This window comes from Mustela nigripes, chromosome 11, assembly GCF_022355385.1.
Source record: "Mustela nigripes isolate SB6536 chromosome 11, MUSNIG.SB6536, whole genome shotgun sequence".
NCBI lineage: Eukaryota > Metazoa > Chordata > Mammalia > Carnivora > Mustelidae > Mustela > Mustela nigripes.
Window position 1 is genome coordinate 10,198,654 of NC_081567.1, and position 19,996 is coordinate 10,218,649.

The window sequence follows — 19,996 nt, forward strand, 5'->3', positions numbered from 1 at the left end:
GTGATGTTGCGTATTTGAGTTAGAACGTAGTAAAGGAGTTGAAAGTAGTCGTCATTTTCCAGGGTAGTTAAAGAAGGAAAGGAAGGCGGAGCTATCTTACTTGTGGCCCGGCAGCAAACACTTCAGTTACAGTATGTCATCGGTCATGTGACAGAGAAGGATGACAGCGTGTGGTATACCCACTTTATAAGTGAGCAAATAGAGATTGAGCCTCGTTCTGGACTGAGTTTGAAAACTGGCTGAACAGTTACCGGGAAACCCGTTCGCTTCACTTCTTCCTCCTGTTCCTTCTCTTCCTTTGTGCCACTTGAAGTATATTTAAGCTTTTCTTTATTTTTTTAAGCATTTTTTTGCTCAGTGACATTAATTACATTCAGAATGTTGTACAGTTCATCACCACTGTTTCTAAACTCTTTTTGTTTTTTCCCACCCCAAATAGACACTCTGTACCCATTAAGCAATAACTCACCATTTCTCTTCTCCCCCAGCCTCTGGTAACCTCTCATACACTTTCTGTCTCTATGAATTTGCCTATTTTATTCTTTATTACTTACTTACTTGATTTATTCATTTATTTTATTTTTTTAAGATCTTTTTATTTATTTGACAGACAGAGATCACAAGTAGGCAGAGAGCCAGGCAGAGAGGGGAAAGCAGGCTCCCCGCTGCGCAGAGAGCCGGATGTGGGGCTTCATCCTAGGACCCGGGGATTATGACCTGAGCCGAAGGCAGAGGCCCAACCCACTGAGCCACCCAGGCGCCCCTATTCATTTAGTTTTAAGTAGGCTGTGTGTCTAACATGGGCTTGAACTCACAACCCTGAGTTAAGAGTAACACGTTCCTTCTTTTTTCTGCCCAAGTAGGCAGAGAGGCAGGCAGGGTGGGGGGCGGGGGGGAAGCAGGCTCCCCGCCGAGCAGAGAGCCTGATGCTGGACTCGATTCCAGGACCCTGACATCATGATCTGAGCAGAAGGCAGAGGCTCAACCCGCTGAGCCACCCAGGTGCCCCAAAAGTAACAAGTTGTATTGACTGAGGCAGCCAGGGGCCCCTTGCCTCTCTGTTTTAAAGTGGAATCATGCCATGTTGGTTATTTTGTGTCTGGTTTATTTCACGTAGCGCATTGTTTCCAGGCTCACTGTGTTGTGGCCCTTGTCTGAACTCCACTCAGCTCTCTACCGCTGAGGGGTGTTGCACCACCACACAGTGTCCAGCGTTTTATTGGTGCTTTCATCCGTTGGTGGACACTTAGATTGCTTCTGCCTTTGGGCTGCTGTGGATATTGGTTCACCAGTGTGTTCTGGAGCCTGTTCTCCGATCTTTTGTGTATATACTCAGGAGTGGAATTGCTGGATCATTGTTTTTCTTTTTAATGGTTTTTTTTGGAGCAGAAGAATTTGGATAGATCTGAACAAAAGTCCCCAAAGTATAGAAAACCCATGTAAATAGCGCTTGTCCCCTTTGTAAAGAATAAATTTGTGTCTGCTATCTCCACCATGAACACTTCTTTCTTTCAAGTGGTTCCTCATAGTGATTAAAAAAAAAAAGAAGTTACAAAATATACATACCACAGAACTGGACCATTTTTCACTTATAGTTTATATTTAGAGTATTGTTAATTATTATGATAGCTACATAATACTTGCAATGAAGATACTACAGAGTCATATAAGTAATGATTTTTTTTTTAAAGATTTTATTTATTTATTTGAGAGAGAGACAGAGAGAGCATGATCGAGGGGAAGTTCAGAGGGAGAAGCAGACTCCCCGTGGAGTTGGGAGCCTGATGTGGGACTCGATCCCAGGACTCTGGGATCATGACCTGAGCCGAAGGCAGTCATCCAACCAACTGAGCCACCCAGGCGTCCCATATATAAGTAATGATTTTAACCATTTTTTTTTTTTTAAGTAGGTTCCATGCCCAACATGGGGCTCAAACTCATGACCATGAGATCAGGAGTTGTGTGCGCTACTGACTGAGGGGACCAGGTGCCCATTTTAACCATTTCTAAGTGCATAGTTCAGAGATCATGGCCTGAGCCAAAACCAAGAGTCTGCGCCACGCAGGCATCCCTGGGACTTTTTCATCTTCCTAACCTGAAACTGCCTGTTAAACACAGTCTAGGTTTCCCCTTACCCCAGCCCCTTGCACCCACTGTTATACTTTCTGCCTGTGATTTAATGATTTCAGGGACTGCACAAGTATAGAATTGGTCCTTCCCTGACTGGTTTGCTTTGCTTAGCATAATGTCTCCAAGGTTCATCCGTGTTACAGGATGTGTCAGAATGTCCTTCCTTTTTAATTTACTTTTTTAAGATTTTATTTATTTATTTGGTAGAGCGTGAACGAGAGAGTCGGGGAGAGGGGCAGAGGGAGAGGGAGCTGAGCAGGGAGCCCGATGCGGGGCTTGATCCCACAACCCTGGGATTATGACCTGAGCCAAAGGCAGATGCTTAACTGATGGAGCCAACCAGGAGCCTCTGTACTTCCTTTTTATTCTTTACTTTTATTTTTATTTATTTATTTTTTTAAGATTTTATTTATTTATTTGACAGACAGAGATCACAAGTAGGCAGAGAGGCAGGCAGAGAGAGAGAGAGAGAGAGAGAGAGAGAGGGAAGCAGGTTCCTTGCTGAGCAGAGAGCCCGATGTGGGACTCGATCCCAGGACCCTGAGGTCATGACCTGAGCCAATGGCAGCGGCTTAACCCACTGAGCCATCCAAGTGCCCTGTCCTTCCTTTTTAAATCCTTAAAGTGGCTTTTGGATTCTTGAAGTTTTTTTATAGTGTGGCCAAAGAAATAATTTTTTGAAACTGCTGTATTGATTATATTACAGTGTAATTGTAGAAGCAGAGAGGAGTGAAGAGTTCGATCCAGTTTAGGTGTTTGGTTAAAGGGAGCCCTGGTTAGGCAGAGCGTGTGGAGATTGTTGATCCTGTGGGTCCTACCCCTTTGAGGATAGCTGTTGAGTTTGAATTCCATTTGCATATGTAGTCTGTAGCTTAGTATTTGTTATAGTAAGTTAAAATTTATTTTTCTGGGGCCTGCGTGGCTCAGTCGGTCAGGTGTCCGTCTCTAGATCTCCGCTCAAGTCTTGAACCTCAGGCTCCTGAGTGCACGCTCTACTTTGGGCTCCACACTGGGTATGGAGCCTACTTTAAAAAATTATTATCATGTTGATTGCTTCTGCAAAGGTTTTAGCATACTTTTTTCTGGGGTATGTTGTGAAATAGTGGGGTAGTCCCTTGACTAGATACTCACTTTTTGAGTCTCCTTATTTCATAGTTTTTCCTTTATTTATAGCCTTATCTGTTGGAAGAACTTTTTTTTTTTTAACAATGGTCTTTAAGAACTCACTTTTTAAAATAGTTTTTTTAAGAATTTTTTTAGAGATGTATTTATTTGAGAGAGAGCGAGCCTGAACATGAGCAAGCAGGGGGAGGGGCAGGGGGACAGGGAGCCTGACTTAGGGCTCCCTCCCAGCCCTGAGATCATGACCTGAGTCCAAGGCAGATGCTCAACCGACTAAGCCCCCCAAGTGCCCCGGAACAGTTTTCTTACACCTGCAGAATGAGTGGCTGAGCTGTTCACTGTTCATCGGCTGGGTTTAAGCTTTGGGGAAAAGGAGTCCCTTATGCTTTTGGAGCAGTCCTTACTCACCAGCATGTTGAGGGCCGTCTGGGCGTGTTCTGCGAAGCCTCAGGACACAACCTATTTCTTGAAGGATACTGGTCTGGGCAGATCATGTTGTTGAGAGCTTTAGGATAAAGACTCTTCAGTTGAGTGTGTAAGTTTACTCTAGGTTCTTTGTTTTAGATATTTGGGGTAAGGTGACTTTTTTTTTTTTTTTTAAGATTTTATTTATTTATTTGACAGAGAGAAATCACAAGTAGATGGAGAGGCAGGCAGAGAGAGAGGGGGAAGCAGGCTCCCTGCTGAGCAGAGAGCCCGATGCGGGACTCGATCCCAGGACTCTGAGATCATGACCTGAGCCGAAGGCAGCGGCTTAACCCACTGAGCCACCCAGGCGCCCTGGGGTAAGGTGACTTTAAAATTAAATCTAAAACAATTTTTGAGGACCACATTTGATCTAAATACATGCATGGTGTATTTATTTTTTTATGATTTATTTATTTATTTGAGAGAGACAGTATTCCCCAATAACGTTGGGGAAAATAAATGGGGAAAAAAACAGTGGTTTATTTTGACACTTTTCTCATTAGTTTTCCTGCCCGTCAGATAATAGGTTATTTTATTTAGTGGTAATTAAGGCAACTAGTTGGGAAATCTTCATTTTATCAGAGTTAGATTTGGAGAGTTTATATGCAAATAAATAGGTACATATGTGTTTGGAAAGTAACTATTTGAGTGAAATTTAAATTCTTTTTTTTTTCTTTTAAAGATTTTATTTATTTATTTGACAGAGATACAAGTAGGCAGAGAGGCAGGCAGAGAGAGAGAGGAGGAAACAGGCTCTCCGTGGAGCAGAGAGCCTGATGTGGGGCTCGATCCCAGGAGCCTGGGATCATGACCTGAGCCGAAGGCAGAGGCTTCACCCAGGCACCCTGAAATCTAAATTTTTAAATGGTTAATTTACTGAATGCTTGTGTGAAACACCAGCAGGTACTTAACTTACAGTCTGATAACTTTGTGAGGTAAGTACACATACTGTTGTCATTTTCCAGAGTAGTAGGTTTGGGGTTCAAGAATCCCAGGGTCAGTCATATCTAGTACTGGAGCTAGAACTTGAATTCAGAACTTCGGTCTGATTCCAAACTTGGTTTTCATGATAGCTTTGCCTTGTTGCCTGTGAACAGTGCATTGAGCAAAAATAAAGATGGGACTTTGTAGGTCATAGTTACTTGATTTTCATTTCCTCTTCCCATTCATGCAGAGTTAGAAAAAGAACACTGATCTACCTTTCCCAGTCCTAAGTAATTTTTTTTCCTAAATAATTTTTAAATTTCTAATAAGGTCAAAAGGATACATTCTTAGTATATTGGTAGAGCCAGATCTGGACTGTCAATTTAAAAGGATAGTCTGTGCATTTGCAAACATTTTCTCTTAAACTCTAGTACCAAGAAAAGTTGATAAGGTGCTTTTTTGGTTGTTTTTCAAGGACATTGCTTTGGCTACTTGTGGGGTTCAGGACTGAACTTGGGATCATCAGCTGGGCAGATTCTCTTCCCTGGCTTCATTTTATTTTGTAATTCTTCCTTTCACTTGTCTTTAAAAAAAAAAAAAAAAAAAGAAAATGTAGCTATTTTTGTTAGGTATCTCAACATGTTTTTTAAAATGTGGTGGTGAAGGGTGTAAAGTTTTAGGCATAAATATAACCGTTACAGGTCATTTCAAATCTTAACCTTCCAAATGTATTTTGTTTCTTCTTGAGAGTGCTTGGGTTTTACTGACATGATTACCAGCTTTATTGCAGCAGGTAGAAATGAAGAATTAAACATCTTAAAACGTAAGCAGAGCCAGTCATCAAAACTTAAAAAACCTTGACTTAAAAATCCATCTTGAGCAGTGGTTCATCTTAGGGATTTCTAATTTTATTTCTAAAAGAAAAGAGAAAGGGAGCAGAAGCAGGGGGAGTGGAAGAGGGAGAAGCAGGTTTCCCGGTGAGCAGGGAGCCCAATATGGGGCTGGATCCCATGACCCTCATGACTTGAGCCAAAGGCAGATGCTTATCGACTGAGTGACCCAGACAGTTCCTTGGGATCAAATTATCGATTACACTTTCTGACTTAGACATTTTAGCCAGCGAGCTATTATCTGATAGCCTCCATGTGGCTAAGTTCTAATATTGGGGGGAAAACATCCACCAGAAGTTTAGGATTCATTGTTGAATTAGCACATGTGTCAAGAATGCTTACTATGTGCCAGGCACTGTGTTAGTGCTGGAGTGGCAGGATTCCTCCTCCCACCCCAGTCTAGAGCAGAGACACATGGTCAGTAACAAATACTGTCCAAATTAAAAGGCCCAGGTTTGGGGTGCCTGGGTGGCTCAGTGGGTTAAGCCTCTGCCTTCGGCTCAGGTCATGATCTCAGGGTCCTGGGATCGAGACCCACATCGGGCTCTCTGCTCAGCGGGGAGCCTGCTTCCTCCTCTCTCTCTGCCTGCCTCTCTGCCTGCTTGTGATCTCTCTGTGTGGAATGAATAAATAAAATCTTAAAAAAAAAAAAAGGCAGCAAGACTTCAACACCCATGAGATAAGGCAAAAGTAGAAAAATTTTGATTAGCTTATATGTACTTAGTGCTTTAAACATTATGTGGGACACTCTGAAACTGACAGCAAACAAATTTCCCATATATCCTTCAACCAAAAACCCCATTCAGGATTTGCCAGATGTCGCTTTTTTTTTTTTTCCCAAGATTTTATTTATTTATTTGAGAGGGAGAGAGGCTGAGAAGGGGAGGCAGACGGAGAGAGGAGAGGGAGAAGCTGACGCCCCACTGAGCAGGGAGTCCGGTGGGGGGCTCCATCCCAGGACCCAGGCTCACAGCCTGATCCAGGGCAGCCCTGCCAGATGTCTCTTCAGAGCAAAAGGCTCTGTCTAATCCAGTTTTCACTCAGTTGCCTTGTTCCTCTAATACACCTCACGTTAGGACAGCTCCTTGGCCTTTGAAATTGGTGCCCTTGACCTTTTTGAAGATGTAGTTGTTTTACAGAATGTCCCTCAGCTTGGTTTTGCCCGATGTATTTAGGCAGGAATATCACAGTGTTCTTGGTACAGTCTGTTGGGTGGGATGTGAGGTCTGTTTGTCCTTGACTAGGTTAACTTTGATCACTTGGTGTGTGCCATGCTTTACTTTGTTAATAAGTATTTTCTGTGGTAATACTTTGGAGATAATGAAACTCTCTTTTTAAATTTTTAGTTAATTAATTACTTTTATTAACATATAATGTATTTCTTGTTTTGGGGGTACGGGTCTGTGAATCATCAGGCTTACACAATTCATAGCACTCACCATGGCACATGCCCTCCCCAGTGTCCATCACCCGGCCACCCCATCCCTCCCATCCCCAAAACTCTCTTTTTTAGAATTAAGGATTTTTTTTCCTCTTGAAGCTGGTGATTTTTATTTTTTAGAATGCAGGTTAGTGCATGGACCTAAAAATCCCATGATCGTTTTTGTCTAAATCTCAGAAAACGAAATGTTTTTCTGGAATTTAAATATTGTGAATAGTGGAATTTGGGAAACATTAACAATCTGATTAAATTTGGGTGCCTGGGTGGCTCAGGTCACGATCAGGGTCGGGGTTGATTCCCACATCAGGCTCCTTGCTTGGGGGTGAGGAGGGCCTGCTTCTCTCTCTGCCGATGCTCCCCCACTTGTGCTCCCTTTCTCAAATAAATAAATAGAGTCTTTTTAAAAAAATAAATTTTTCAGTAGATGGTACGGTTTAAAAGAACATGGAGTATTAAGATCAGTCAGATCTCTGTTATATTCTACTTAATTCTGTAATCCCAAGCAGTTTACCTTGTTTTTCCCAGGTAGAAGCTTCTTATGTTAAAAAAAAAAAAAAAAAAAAAGGTTCTGCTCTGTAAAATGTGTCAGGCAAATGCCCCACTTGGGTAATAAACGAATCAAGTTAATGTCTTTGATATCCTTCAGAAGCCAAATTAATAGGGTCAGTGAATTAACCTGAAACAGGTCTTCTGTAGCAGCTACTAAGCAGACGTAATTGGAACGAATGGTAGCACGTTGAAGGAGATTGAAGACACAAGCTCTGGGTTTGCGGTCCGAACTGACTGTAGTATCTGTACCTGAAATTTAGGGATGGAACCTTTCCTGGAAAACCGATTCTTCAGCTTTTACCACTTAGTGATTATAGGTACAACGTGGAGGTGTTCAGTGCCATCAGCTTCAGAGGTAGAAGGATTTCGGCGGCCTAGAAGATTGTGGGGATACAGTATTATATGATGACCGAGATTAATTTTAATGCAGCCGAAACTTGTTTAGGATAGTCAGCTGATTGAACCATTAGATCCTTTCCAGTTATCTTAGGCACCCTGTTACGGCAAAATGTGTGACATCTTAGATGAGGAATTTTAACTTTTCTGTTTGTGCTCATCATTTTGAGGAAATTTCTTTTCCTTTTTTTTTTTTTTTTCTTAAAGATTTTATTTGTTTATTTGACAGACAGAGATCACAAGCAGGCAGAGAGGCAGGCAGAGAGAGAGGAGGAAGCAGGCCTCCGGCTGAGCAGAGAGCCCGGTGCGGGGCTCGATCCCAGGACTCTGAGACCAGGGCCTGAGCTGAAGGCAGAGGCTTTAACCCATTGAGCCACCCAGGCACCCCGAGGAAATTTCTTTTTTAGGATACAATTTATTTTGAAAAGTTTGAGGTGCCATTTTACATTTTCCTTAGAATTAAGTGATACTTGAAATTATTTTTACTTCTCACTGAAGATGTTTCTGTTGGTTTATGTACTTTAGACTAGGATGGATGGTGCCTTCATTACTAATTTAATCAAAACTTGACTAGGGGGATCCCTGGGGGCTCAGTGGTTAAGCCGCTGCCTTCCACTCAGGTCATGATCCCAGGTCCTGGGATCGAGTCCTGCATCGGGCTTCTTGCTCAGTGGGGAGCCTGCTTCTCTCTCCGCCTCTGCCTGCCTCTCTGCCTGCGTGTGTGCTGTCTCTCTCTCTTCCTCTCTGACAGATAAATAAATTAAAAAAAAGAAAACTTGACTAGGATTTCTTAATGAAATGAGTTGGTAAATTTGAGTTTTACCTCACGTAAATAATAACCCGAGAGTAGGTCTCATTGAACGCAGAGCGACTGGAACTGACTCCAGAAAAGCCGAGGACCAGATCTTCGGTAGCGGCCTAGATAAAGACTGTCCCTGATACAGGAAAGCCACACTGCGCTTTAAAATGTATTTTACATTTGATTTATTTGTTTTTAAAGATTTTATTTATTTGACAGACCCAGTGAGAGAGGAGCACAAGCAGGGGGAGTGGAAGAGGGAGAAGCAGGCTTCGGGCTGAGCAGGGCGCCCCATGCGGGGCTGGATCCCGGTGTCCTGGGATCATCACCTGAGTAAAAGGCAGATGCTTAAGGACTGAGCCACCCAGGCTCCCCTTTTTAAAAAATTTTAAGTAGAGGGGCGCCTGGGTGGTTCAGTGGTGAAAGCCTCTCTGCCTTTGGCTCAGGTCATGGTCCCAGGGTCCTGGGATCAAGCCCCTAATCGGGCTCTCTGCTCAGTGGGGGGCCTGCTTCCCTTCCTCTCTCTCTGCCTACCTCTCTGCCTACTTGTGATCTGTCTGTCAAATAAATAAAATCTTCAAAAAATAAAAATAAAAATTTTAAGTAGATTGTACCTGCAACATGGGGCTTGAACTCATGACCCTAAGATTAAGAGTTACATGTTCTGGGGTACCTGGGTGGCTCAGTGGGTTAAAGCCTCTGCCTTCGGCTCAGGTCATGATCCCAGGGTCCTGAGATCGAGCCCCACGTTGGGCTCTCTGCTCAGCAGGGGGCCTGCTCCCCCGCCCCCCTGCCTGCCTCTGCCTACTTGTGATCTGTCAAATAAATAAATAAAATCTTTAAAAAAAAAAAAATAGAGTTACATGTTCTACCTAGTGAACCAGCCAGATGCCTCCCGCTTCATTTTTGGGGTAGAGGTCAGAAGCTGAAGAAGTTTGGATGAAAGATTGTCTTGGTAGAAATATTACTTTGTTTTTACCTCTGAAACCTGGTGAATAATTACAGAATTGAATACAGAATTGAATACCATTACCTGTCCTAAGTGCTGTCTGTAGTTTTCCATGGTCGGTACCCTTGTGGTTGGTATTTTAGGTGCTGTTGAGTATTTTCTCAGTGTTCATCCATCCAGGTGTCTGGCTGGGATTTAGGGGTTATGGCTCTTGTACAAAACATTGAGTCAGGAAGGTTAATGATTTTTGCAGTCTCGAAGTTTATTTCACCGTATTTTTTTTTTTTAAAGATTTTGTTTATTTATTTGACAGACAGAGATCACAAGTAGGCAGAGAGGCAGGCAGAGAGAGAGGAGGAAGCAGGCTCCCTGCTGAGCAGAGAGCCCGATGTGGGACTCGATCCCAGGACCCTGAGATCATGACCTGAGCTGAAGGCAGTGGCTTAACCCACTGAGCCACCCAGGCGCCCTATTTCACCGTATTTAAGTAGCTCTGTGGGTAGATCTTAATTGTTCACTATAAGTAACAATAACAGAGAGAACCTTAGCAGTTTATAGAAAATTGTGAAAATAAAGTTTTTAAAAAAAAGATTTTATTTATTTATTTGACAGAGAGATCACAAGTAGGCAGAAAGGCAGGCAGAGAGAGAGAGAGAGGAGGAAGCAGGCTCCCTGCTGAGCAGAGAGCCCAATGTGGGACTCATCCCGACCTGAGCCAAAGGCAGAGGCTTTAACCCACTGAGCCACCCAGGCGCCCACCGAAAATAAAGTTTTTGAGAATAGAATAGAATAGTGGGCCTGTTGCCTCTATCAGTTTAAATCCATTTTCTCCTGGTTGAGGACTGGGTCCTAGGTCTTGGATTTTGCTAAAATTTTATTAAGTTACACTTGTTTAAACTCAGCTCTGAGGGCTGTTATTTGCTGTGGAGAGGAAAGGTGACTCCTGATGGTACCCGTCCGCAGAGTTCTGTGACACAAATTACGTGTTCACAGAAACACTTGGCCTGTAATTCCATATTTCTTCTTTGAACCAAATCCTTTGTTTTTTTCATAGAATGTGACTGATGCTGATATGTGAAGTATTCCTCAGTGTCCCTGCAGTCTGTGCTGCTTGCACAGAAAGGAGACTGTCCTTTGCCTTCAGTTTGTTTGCAGTGGGTGGCCGTTACTCTAGTGCCTCGTCAAGATTGCCTAGTATTACAGTTTTAATCACTGTATAATTATTTATCTTGGGTTCCTCTATTTAACCTTCTTTTCTTTGGTTATTATTGTGCATGGAAAAGGTAATTGGGAATTTGGAGGTACGGATTCCAGCTCCTTGTTATAAAAGTTAACTGTCCATACGGCCACAGCAAGACAGCTAATCTTTCCACGTTGGGCTTCTCATTTATAACATAATGGAGCAAGGAGGTTGCACTAGATTTTTTCCCCCCTTGATCTAAGATCACATGTTGTAAGATTGAAATGGAAAGATGCTTGTTGAAATTAACAAAATAGAAATACAAAGAAGAAATAGGATAAAAATGTAATTAAAAAAAAAACAGGATCAGCGTAATACAGTACCTTCCCCTTAAAAAAAAAAAAAAAAAAAAAACCAAGAATCAGCGTAATATAGTACTTCCCCACTTACCCCTCTGATCCAAAGCTTAAATTTGAAGCAAAAGTCCTGAAAATTTAGTAGCATTTCATTTCGTTTATTTATTTATTTATTTTAAGATTTATTTTTATTTATTTGACAGAGATCACAAGTAGGCAGAGATGCAGGCGGGGTGGGTGGTGGGTGGGAGCAGGCTCCCCGTTGAGCAGAGAGCCCTGTGTGGGGCTTTATCTTAGGACCCTGAGATCATGACCTAAGCTGAAGGCAGAGGCTTAACCGACTGAGGCACCCAGGCGCCCCTGTATTTTATTATTTTTTAAAATATTTATTTGAGAGGGGGGAGAGAGAGAGAGATGGAGAGAATGAGTAGGGGGAGGGGCAGAGGGAGAAACAGATGCTCTGCAGAGCAGGGAGCCCAACAAGGAACTCGATCCCAGGACTTTGGGATCATGACCTGAGTTGAAGGCAGAGGCTTAACCGACTGAACCACCCAGGCACCCAGTTTAGTAATATTTTAGAGATCACCATAATAAAAAATACTAAAGACCTCAGTGGGTTTTTTTGTTTTGTGTTTTGCTGTTGTTGTTAGACTGATAATGGCATATGTGAAAATCTTCATGAAGTCTCTGACTCACTGTAAAATATTCTTTTTGTTATTTTGCTGTTCAGCATGAACAGCAAGGATCAGTAAATTTTTTTAAAAGATTTTATTTATTCATTTGATAGAGATCACAAGTAGACAGAGAGGGAGGCAGAGAGAGAGGAAGGGAAGCAGGCTCCCCGCTGAGCAGAGAGCCAGATGCAGGGCTCGATCCCAAGACCTAAGCTGAAAGCAGAGGCTTAATTAACCCACTGAGCCACCCAGGTGCCCCAAGGATCAGTAAATTAAAAGCAGTATGGTAAAATGAAAATTTATATGGAATTGGTTGTTGGCTTATTTTGAGGTAGAACAGATCAAAACAGTAAGGACCCAGGTAAACCTAATCCTTCAAATGGATCTCCAACACGAAATCCAAGAAGATTGGCAAGACTGGCTGGAGTCTGGTTTCAGACACATCAGAAAGGATCATATCCATTAACCAGTGGCTGCCCGGGATGGGAGATGTAGGAAACAGTAGCAGTCCAGTGACGGTCATCTCCGAAAGTTCTAAGGGAGACTTGAAATCCAATCAGGGAAACAAAAGATGAGGTCAGAAGACATTGAGAACGCATGAATTAAGCAAACTGAAAAAAACAGGAAAGAAGGTCCGGCAGACTAAAGTTGCTGCTATTTTTTGTGTGCGAGGCTCGCTTAGGCGCCCTCTTGCTTCTCCCCTGGTACCAGTGTCCTGCTCTGCTTTCTTTTCAGTAGCCTCCACGCCCAACGTGGGGCTTGGACTCCTAGCCCTGGGATCAAGAGTCGCAGGCTGTACGGACTGACCAGCCAGGCGTCCCTGCTTTGCCTTCTCAGTAACTGCCTGCCTTCCTGTTCCACGTGGTCCTAGCTAGAATGCCAGGTGCAGGGAACCCCGGATCCTTTGGTTCCGCGTAGCCCCTGCAGTTACACCAGGTGCGTGACACAAGCCCCCAGAACTCTTGTGCACGTCGTAGTGGGAAGACAATGGTGGTCTGTTGCCTCTAGGGTCACAGTATGGGTGTGCGGTGAGCCTAAAGATGCGTGTGACTGTCCCCTCTGCCTTAGGAGAGAAACCCATTCGCTCCAGAAGTGAAGACTCTGTGGGATAGAGAAAACTTAATGTTGTCTTGTATTTCCGGATCTAGTTGTGGATCCTTTCAGCTGAATAATTAGACATTAAAAATTCCTTTCGTGGGGTGGTTGGAAATAGGAACTCGTAACCTTACAGTCTAAGATAGTTCTGGCAAATTCATAAATTAGTCTTCAGAATAAAGATAAGATGTGGTTCCCAGGGCGGGTGGAACTAATCAGAAGGTTCTAAAATGACAAAATAAAGCTGGTATAAATAACAAAAAGTTGATGAGATGGGAACTTGGAAGGGCTAATTCAGAAAGGCTAATAGGAGAAGAGAAAGTGGGAACTCAGATAGTAGAAGTGAAAATCACTCTTGTCCTGAAGGTACCTACTAATTAATTACACCGCTTTATGGGGTGAGAGGCTCAGCAATGGAAGCCCCGAGCTTGCGCAAAACTAGGGGTCAAATAGACATTTTTCCCCTCAGTGAGATGACATCCCAAATTGGATGAGGGATGAGTAAGATAGTCTCTATCCCTGTTTGTGGTCCGGGTTCCCATCTGGGTGGCCCAAGCAGCCTGATTCTTTGAACTTGGATTATGGTGATCCCAGGGAGCTGGTGTTCCCAAACAGCGGAAAGAAGGTGCCTTCGTCATAGGTCTCACATTTAAAATGATTTTTCTTTTCTTTCGTGTGTGTGTGTTTACTGTCTTACGGAGTGCATAATCATTTTATTCTTTTTCCTTTTTGTTCCAAAGAATATCCCAAATGAGGTTTAGAGATAGAAATTTGCCTATTAGCCTTCCTTGAGTACAGAGCTAACTGTCCCATTTTAGTTGCTTTCAGTGGTGATTTTCTTGTTCATTTCTGGTCTCTCTCTCTCTCTCACACACACACACACACACCCTGTTTAAAATAAACCAGAAAAAGAATACAAGGGTTCTGCGCAAGTGGGTTTTGTTTTGTTTTTTTTTTTTAAAGATTTTATTTATTTATTTGTCAGCGAGAGTGAGCACATGCAGACAGAGAGGCAGACAAGAGACAGAGAGAAACAGGCTCCCCGGTGAGCAGAGAGCCCAATGTGGGGCTCAATCCCAGGACACTGAGATCATGACCTGAGCCGAAGGCAGCCGCCTAACCAACGGAGCCACGCAGGCGCCCCCGGCCCAAGTGTTTTATGAGAACACTGGCTCCTGTGAAGTGCTTTTTTCTGGGCTCTGCGAATATACTTCTGTTTTGCTTCTGTGCTCTTACCCTTTTCTCCCTTACAGGGTTGTTGTGCGTATGAAGTAGATAATAAACCATGATGGCTGTGATGAATAGCTCCTCCTCCTCTTCCTCCTTCTCCTCCTCCTTCCTCTTCTTCTTCTTTTTGGTCTAACTGCTGCTTAAAACGAGGGGGCTTAGTAAACCGTCAGAGATGAAGGGGGACTTGGAAGCAAGTGGTTGATTTAGTGCTTCAGAGTCTGGGGACCCACAGCCTAGTCTGCCAGTGCCTGTCATGCCTCATGCTCCATAAGCTTGTGTCAGCAGCGGCCTGGGGTGTGGCCTTGGTGTGCGTCGTCAGTGCCACCGCGCGATGGCGGTTCCTTTCTGGGAAAGAGAAGAGGAGGGCCATGGCTACCGGGGGGTGCGGGGTGCGGGGAGAGAGTTCGTTGAAGAGCCTGCCCAGGGACATGACCTCTTGGGACGGGCAAGGAGCAGTTGGGAGAGTTTCTGTTGGAGCGCGCATGCACACGTTCCTGAGGGCAGAAGGCCCCAGACAGAATGCGTCCCCTTCCCCATGAAGCCCTGCTGGACTGACTCATCCCTCCAAGGTTCTTCCTGTTGATAAGGGCTACGGTGCCTCCTGAGAAGTTCTGGTAATGAACCGGGACCTCTCCTGGCCTGCGGCTCCCCTGCAGGGCTGTCTGTGGGGTCTGTCTCCCCATTTCCTAATCCGGAGCGGGAGTGACCTCGTGGCCGACTTCCGGCCATTTAAGGTGAGAAGCAGAAATCGCAGTAGGCGGGGAATTGTCCCAAAGTTGTGTTCTGACACTAAGAACAGCTGCGCCCTTTGACACGAAATTGAATTTGTAACATGAGAACATGTCCCCTTTTCACGACTCCTTTTGCCCTTCCTGGAGAACTGAGAGAAAGAGAGATGAGTAGGACATCTATGAGCTTTCAGAAACCGTGACCGTACGTTCTAAGTGAATATTATGATTATGGCAAAATAACATGCTTTTGTAGTTCATCTTGACTGAGCCACATTTTAATACAAATTTACTGAGACGCTTTTCCAGGATAAAGAATAGGACCTAGGCTGTTAGGGAAAGTAATTTCTATGTTTTAAGCGTTCTTTTGCTGAATGCTATTGTTCCTGAGTCTGTCTCTATTCAGGATAGAGATCTTGTTTTGGAAAACAGAATTGCTTTTGTGTGTTCACAGATTCAGGGATAAGTATCAGTTTTTGTTACCGATGTTCCTTTTTTTTTTTTAAAGATATTATTTATTTGACAGAGAGATAGAGCCAGAGAGGGAACACAGGCAGGGGGAGTGGGAGAGGGGGAAGCAGGATTCCTGCTGAGCAGGGAGCCTGATGCGGGGCTCCATCCCAAGACCTGGGGATCATGACCCCCCCCCCCCCAAGGTAGATACTTAATGACTGAGCCACCCAGGTGCCCCTTGTTACTATGTTTCATTGTAAAGTGTTATTTCCTAAGTATGTACAATTTGTTACTTGTTGATACCCAAATATAGCTTAGTAGTCACGGAAACAAATGGTGGGAGCTAGGTCACTTTTACTTACTCTTTTTTGAAAGTAAGGTCCGTGCCCAACGTGGGGCTTGAACCCCAACGTGGGGCTTGAACTCACTACCCCAAGATCCAGAATCGCATGTCCTACCGATAGAAGCAGCCAGGTGCCCCTAGAAAATAGTTTTTTTAGTATTAGCAGTGTTTTGCTTTTGAGAGAGACCCCAGGAACTGGGGTGAGGCGAGGATGGGGGGAGCACAGAGGGAGAAGAGAGAGAAATCTTAAGTAGAAATGAAGCCCTCCACGGAGCTTGATCAGATCACTATCCTTAGATCATGATCTGAGCCGAAATCAAGAGTCAGCTGAACCAGTCGGCACCCCGGTATTAGTAACTTTAAAATAATGCTTTTGATTTTGGCTTCTTAAGAGTCTTTATGTGATATATTTTTGCTTTTTTTCAATTTTCAATTTCTATAAGATAAGCATAACGAAATTACCATTTTAACCATTTAAAAATGTACAGTTCCCTGGCATTAAGTGCATTCATATTGTTCTGCAGCTCTCAGCATCCTTTAGTTCCAGAACTTCATCATCCAAATAAAATTCTGTGCACATTAACAGTAAATCTCCACTACCCACTCCTCCTCGTCCCTGGCGGCCACCATTCTACTCTCTGGCTCTGTGAGTTTGCCTGTTATGTAGGTATCTCATGGGAGTGGAGTCACAATACTAGTTTTGTTGTGTCTGGCACATTTCACTTAGAATACTCTTTTCGAGGTTTGTTTATATCATAGCATGTTTCGGAACTTTTTTCTTCTTTTATTTTTTACGATTTTGTTTACTTTTTTGACAGAGATCACAAGTAGGCAGAGAGGCAGGCAGAGGAGGGGGGAAGCAGGCTCCCTGCTGAGCAGAGAGCCCCATGTGGGGCTTGATCCCAGGACCCTGAGATCACGACCCAAGCTGAAGGCAGAGGCTAAACCCACTGAGCCACCCAAGCGCCCCAGAACTTTTTTCTTCTTTAAGGAGGAATTCTATGCCATCGGATGTACATGTCCCATTTTGTGCATTGTTCAGCTGACGGTGGACACCTGGGTTGTTTCCACCTCTTAGCTGTTGTGAATAATGCTTTTGTGAACATATTGTAGATATATCTGAGTTTCTGCTTTCGGTTTGGGGTATATACCCAGAAGTGGTATCTCTGTGTCGTCGTAATTCTGTTTAATTTTTTTAGGAACAGCCAAGTTGATTTCCACCCTGGATGCACGATTTTACATGCCCGAGTGTGGCGCACCACAGCTCCAGTTTCTCCATATCCTTGCCAGCACCTACTGTGTAGTGTTACGTGTTGCATTTTTATGGTGTCGGAGGGTTAGCTGAGGCTCTTTTCTGACACCCAGGTAGCGGAAAATCTTTTCTAAAGAGGATAATAATGCTGTATTGTAAAGCATTCTTAGATGTTATTTGTCCTTCTTGGTAAGAACAGAGAAATTCTCTTCACCTAGCCTCTGTCTGCCTTACCCACTGCGCGTGTGCCTGGGAGGAAGGGAACTTGGTGGCTGTGTCCCGTGATGCACTGTGATAAGTGATCACTGGATGCTGCAGTGCTTCACTTCTCATTCTCACATGGAAGATTTTTTTTTTTTCCCTGAGAGCACAGGAGCTAGGGGAGAGGGAGAAGCGGGCTCCCCACTGAGCAGAGAGCCCCACATGGGGCTAGATCCCAGGACCCTGGGGTTTTGACCTGAGCCAAAGGCTGATGCTTTAACCAACTGAGCCACCAGTCGTCCCTCACTTGGGAGACATTTTAACTGGTTGTGGGTGGCATCTGAATTTATTTGGGGGATTATGCTGACCTAATTTTATGGAAATTAGTTGGAAATTTAGGGGATAGATTTTATATCTTAGAGGATGGGAGTTTTTGACAAATTGAATACTCAGCTTCTGAGCCTTTTTTCCTCTTATGCAAGAAAACTGTGAATTAGGCATCTGTGGAGGACAGTCGCAGCTCTGAACATCTGTGTAGAAGGACGTTGTAAATTTCTGCCACTCACTGTCGTATTTCTTTCCTAGGGATCATGGCCCAAGTAGCAATGTCTACCCTGCCCGTTGAAGACGAGGAGTCCTCAGAGAGCAGGATGGTGGTGACGTTCCTTATGTCTGCTCTGGAGTCCATGGTGAGATGGCTTTATAGTTAGAAAATGTTTGTAGTTGGGTAGGGGTTGGGCTTGTGGGTGAGATTGAGTTTTTTTGGAAACATACATGTTTTCTGGTTTTATAAGAAGAGTTTTTTGCTTGAATAGTAGTTCTGGATTTAAGCCTTTCAAATCATTTTACTACCATGTTTCCAAACAATCTGAACTTAACCTAAATGTTTAATTTTTTACATTTAATTTCAGTTGGTTACCTATCAATATCTTAGGCAATTTCTTGTTTCGCAAGCAGTAGCTTTGAATTTATGTGGAACGCTGAAGACGCTCCGGACGAGCTGGTATATGAAGCTGGTGTGTGCTGGTGTTCAGTTGTCTGTGAAGAGCACTGGCGGAATTCTGAGCCCTAAGAGCACACTTATTCTTTACATTCCGTATTGTGCTTGTGCTCACAGTTGTCCTTACCCCGCTAACTCTTACTAAATATGTAGTGTTAGCTCTTCATTTTTAAGAAACCTGTATTGTATACATAGTTATAGTGAACTGTTAAGTATCCTTTTGCTGTATTTTTGTATACTCTAGTGGTAGTAATAATAGTTTACTTAATCATGTTTTTATAGATCTATAGCTGGAAACCTGGTATTTTAGCTCATAGACTTATAAGTGTCAGACTTAGGTATTTTCTGACACATTGAAATTAGACATGTCCTAGCTAGGAGAGGGCTATGTATTTCCGGTCCTAAGTGTGACTTGTATTAGATAGCATTGAACCTCACAGGTGTCCGTATGACAGAGTTTGCAGGTTGCTTACCTTTCCCCCTTCAGGTGTTCTTTCCTTTGTACTACTTGAGAATTTTGAAAAATTCTTTACTTAAAGTTAGTGGCTATATATTGTTAACCTGTTTTTTTTTTTTTTTTAAAGATCTTATTTATTTATTTGAAAGAGAGCACACGCAGGGGGAGGGTCAGAAGGAGAAAGAGACACTCTTAAGCAGACTCCCTGCTGAACAGGGGGCTAGATCCCAGGACCCCAGGATCATGACCTGAACTGAAGGTAGACATTTAACCGACTGAGCCATCCAGCCTCCTCTGAATAATAGTTTAAAGGTTAAATCCTACAGTTTTTGGGGTTTTTTTAAGATTTTTATTTTATTTGTCAGAGAGAGAGCTTGTGCCCATGTGCACAAACATGGGGAGTGTCAGGCAGAGGGAGAAGCTGGCTGCCACTGAGCGAGGACCCTGATTTGGGACTCCATGCCACGACCCTCGGATCATGACCTGAGTTGAAGGCAGACGCCAAACCACCTGAGCCACCCAGGAGTCCCTACTCTGTTTTTTTTTTTTTTTTTTTTTTTTTAATTGTTTTTGTTGTTGTTGTTTTTAAGATTTTACTCATTAATTTCAGACAGAGAGAGAGCACAAGCAGGGGGTGGGGTCACAGGGAGAGGGAGAAACAGACTCTCCACTGAGCAGGGAACTTGACACAGGGCTCAATCCCAGGAGCCTGGGATCATGACCTAAGCCGAATGCTTAACTGACTGAGCCCCCAGGTGGTCCCCTACTGTTTATTAAAATGGTTTTCCTTAATACTATTCTATACATAGAATAACTCGGTCAGATGGAACCCATTCTCTTCCTTAGACTGTCTTTTAAATTTTCTTATCTTTGGCAAAGTCACTTCTTTATTCTTAGATTTTATGTCTTTCTCACCAGCATAAAGAGTATCTCTCCTCATGTTCCTCGTTGTAAATTATGAAGTGTAATTATAAGTGTATAGGTCAGTTTCATCTTTTCCCTTGGTCCATAGATTTCTTTGATCGAATCTTTGGGCAGTACATGAATCTGGCCCTGCTGTTTCATTAATGCTGCCTTTGGTGACAGGGGTGTCCAGCTGAGTGTGGATAGTGATGCGTAGGCATGTCCCCTCACACCCTCACACCCTGGCCTACAACAGAGAGGAAATAACACTTCCTTCCAGGTGAGCAGCCACAGTGTATCTCATATAAATGTCGTGTTACGGAATGATAGGGCAGCATTAGTCCTGCTGGCACAATTGTTGGCTCCACTAGTAGGTCAGAAGTTTTGTATTAGGGTTTTGCTATATTTAAAAAGATTTTCAATCATCTCAGTGGGCGTAAACTTACTTATTCAAGA

The 19,996-nt window shown here is 43.4% G+C and overlaps 1 protein-coding gene across 6 annotated transcripts in view; it reads left to right on the forward strand.

Moving 5' to 3' along the window:
- The window catches only part of GTF2I (general transcription factor IIi), a 105,815-nt gene that overhangs the window by 6,138 nt on the left and 79,681 nt on the right, over positions 1–19,996 (forward strand). For all 6 annotated transcript variants that reach the window (XM_059414721.1, XM_059414724.1, XM_059414722.1 and 3 more), the window contains exon 2: positions 17,766–17,869. In XM_059414721.1, coding sequence (XP_059270704.1) covers positions 17,771–17,869 — 99 coding nt within the window. In that variant the 5' untranslated portion in view covers positions 17,766–17,770. The remainder of the gene's footprint in view (positions 1–17,765; positions 17,870–19,996) is intronic.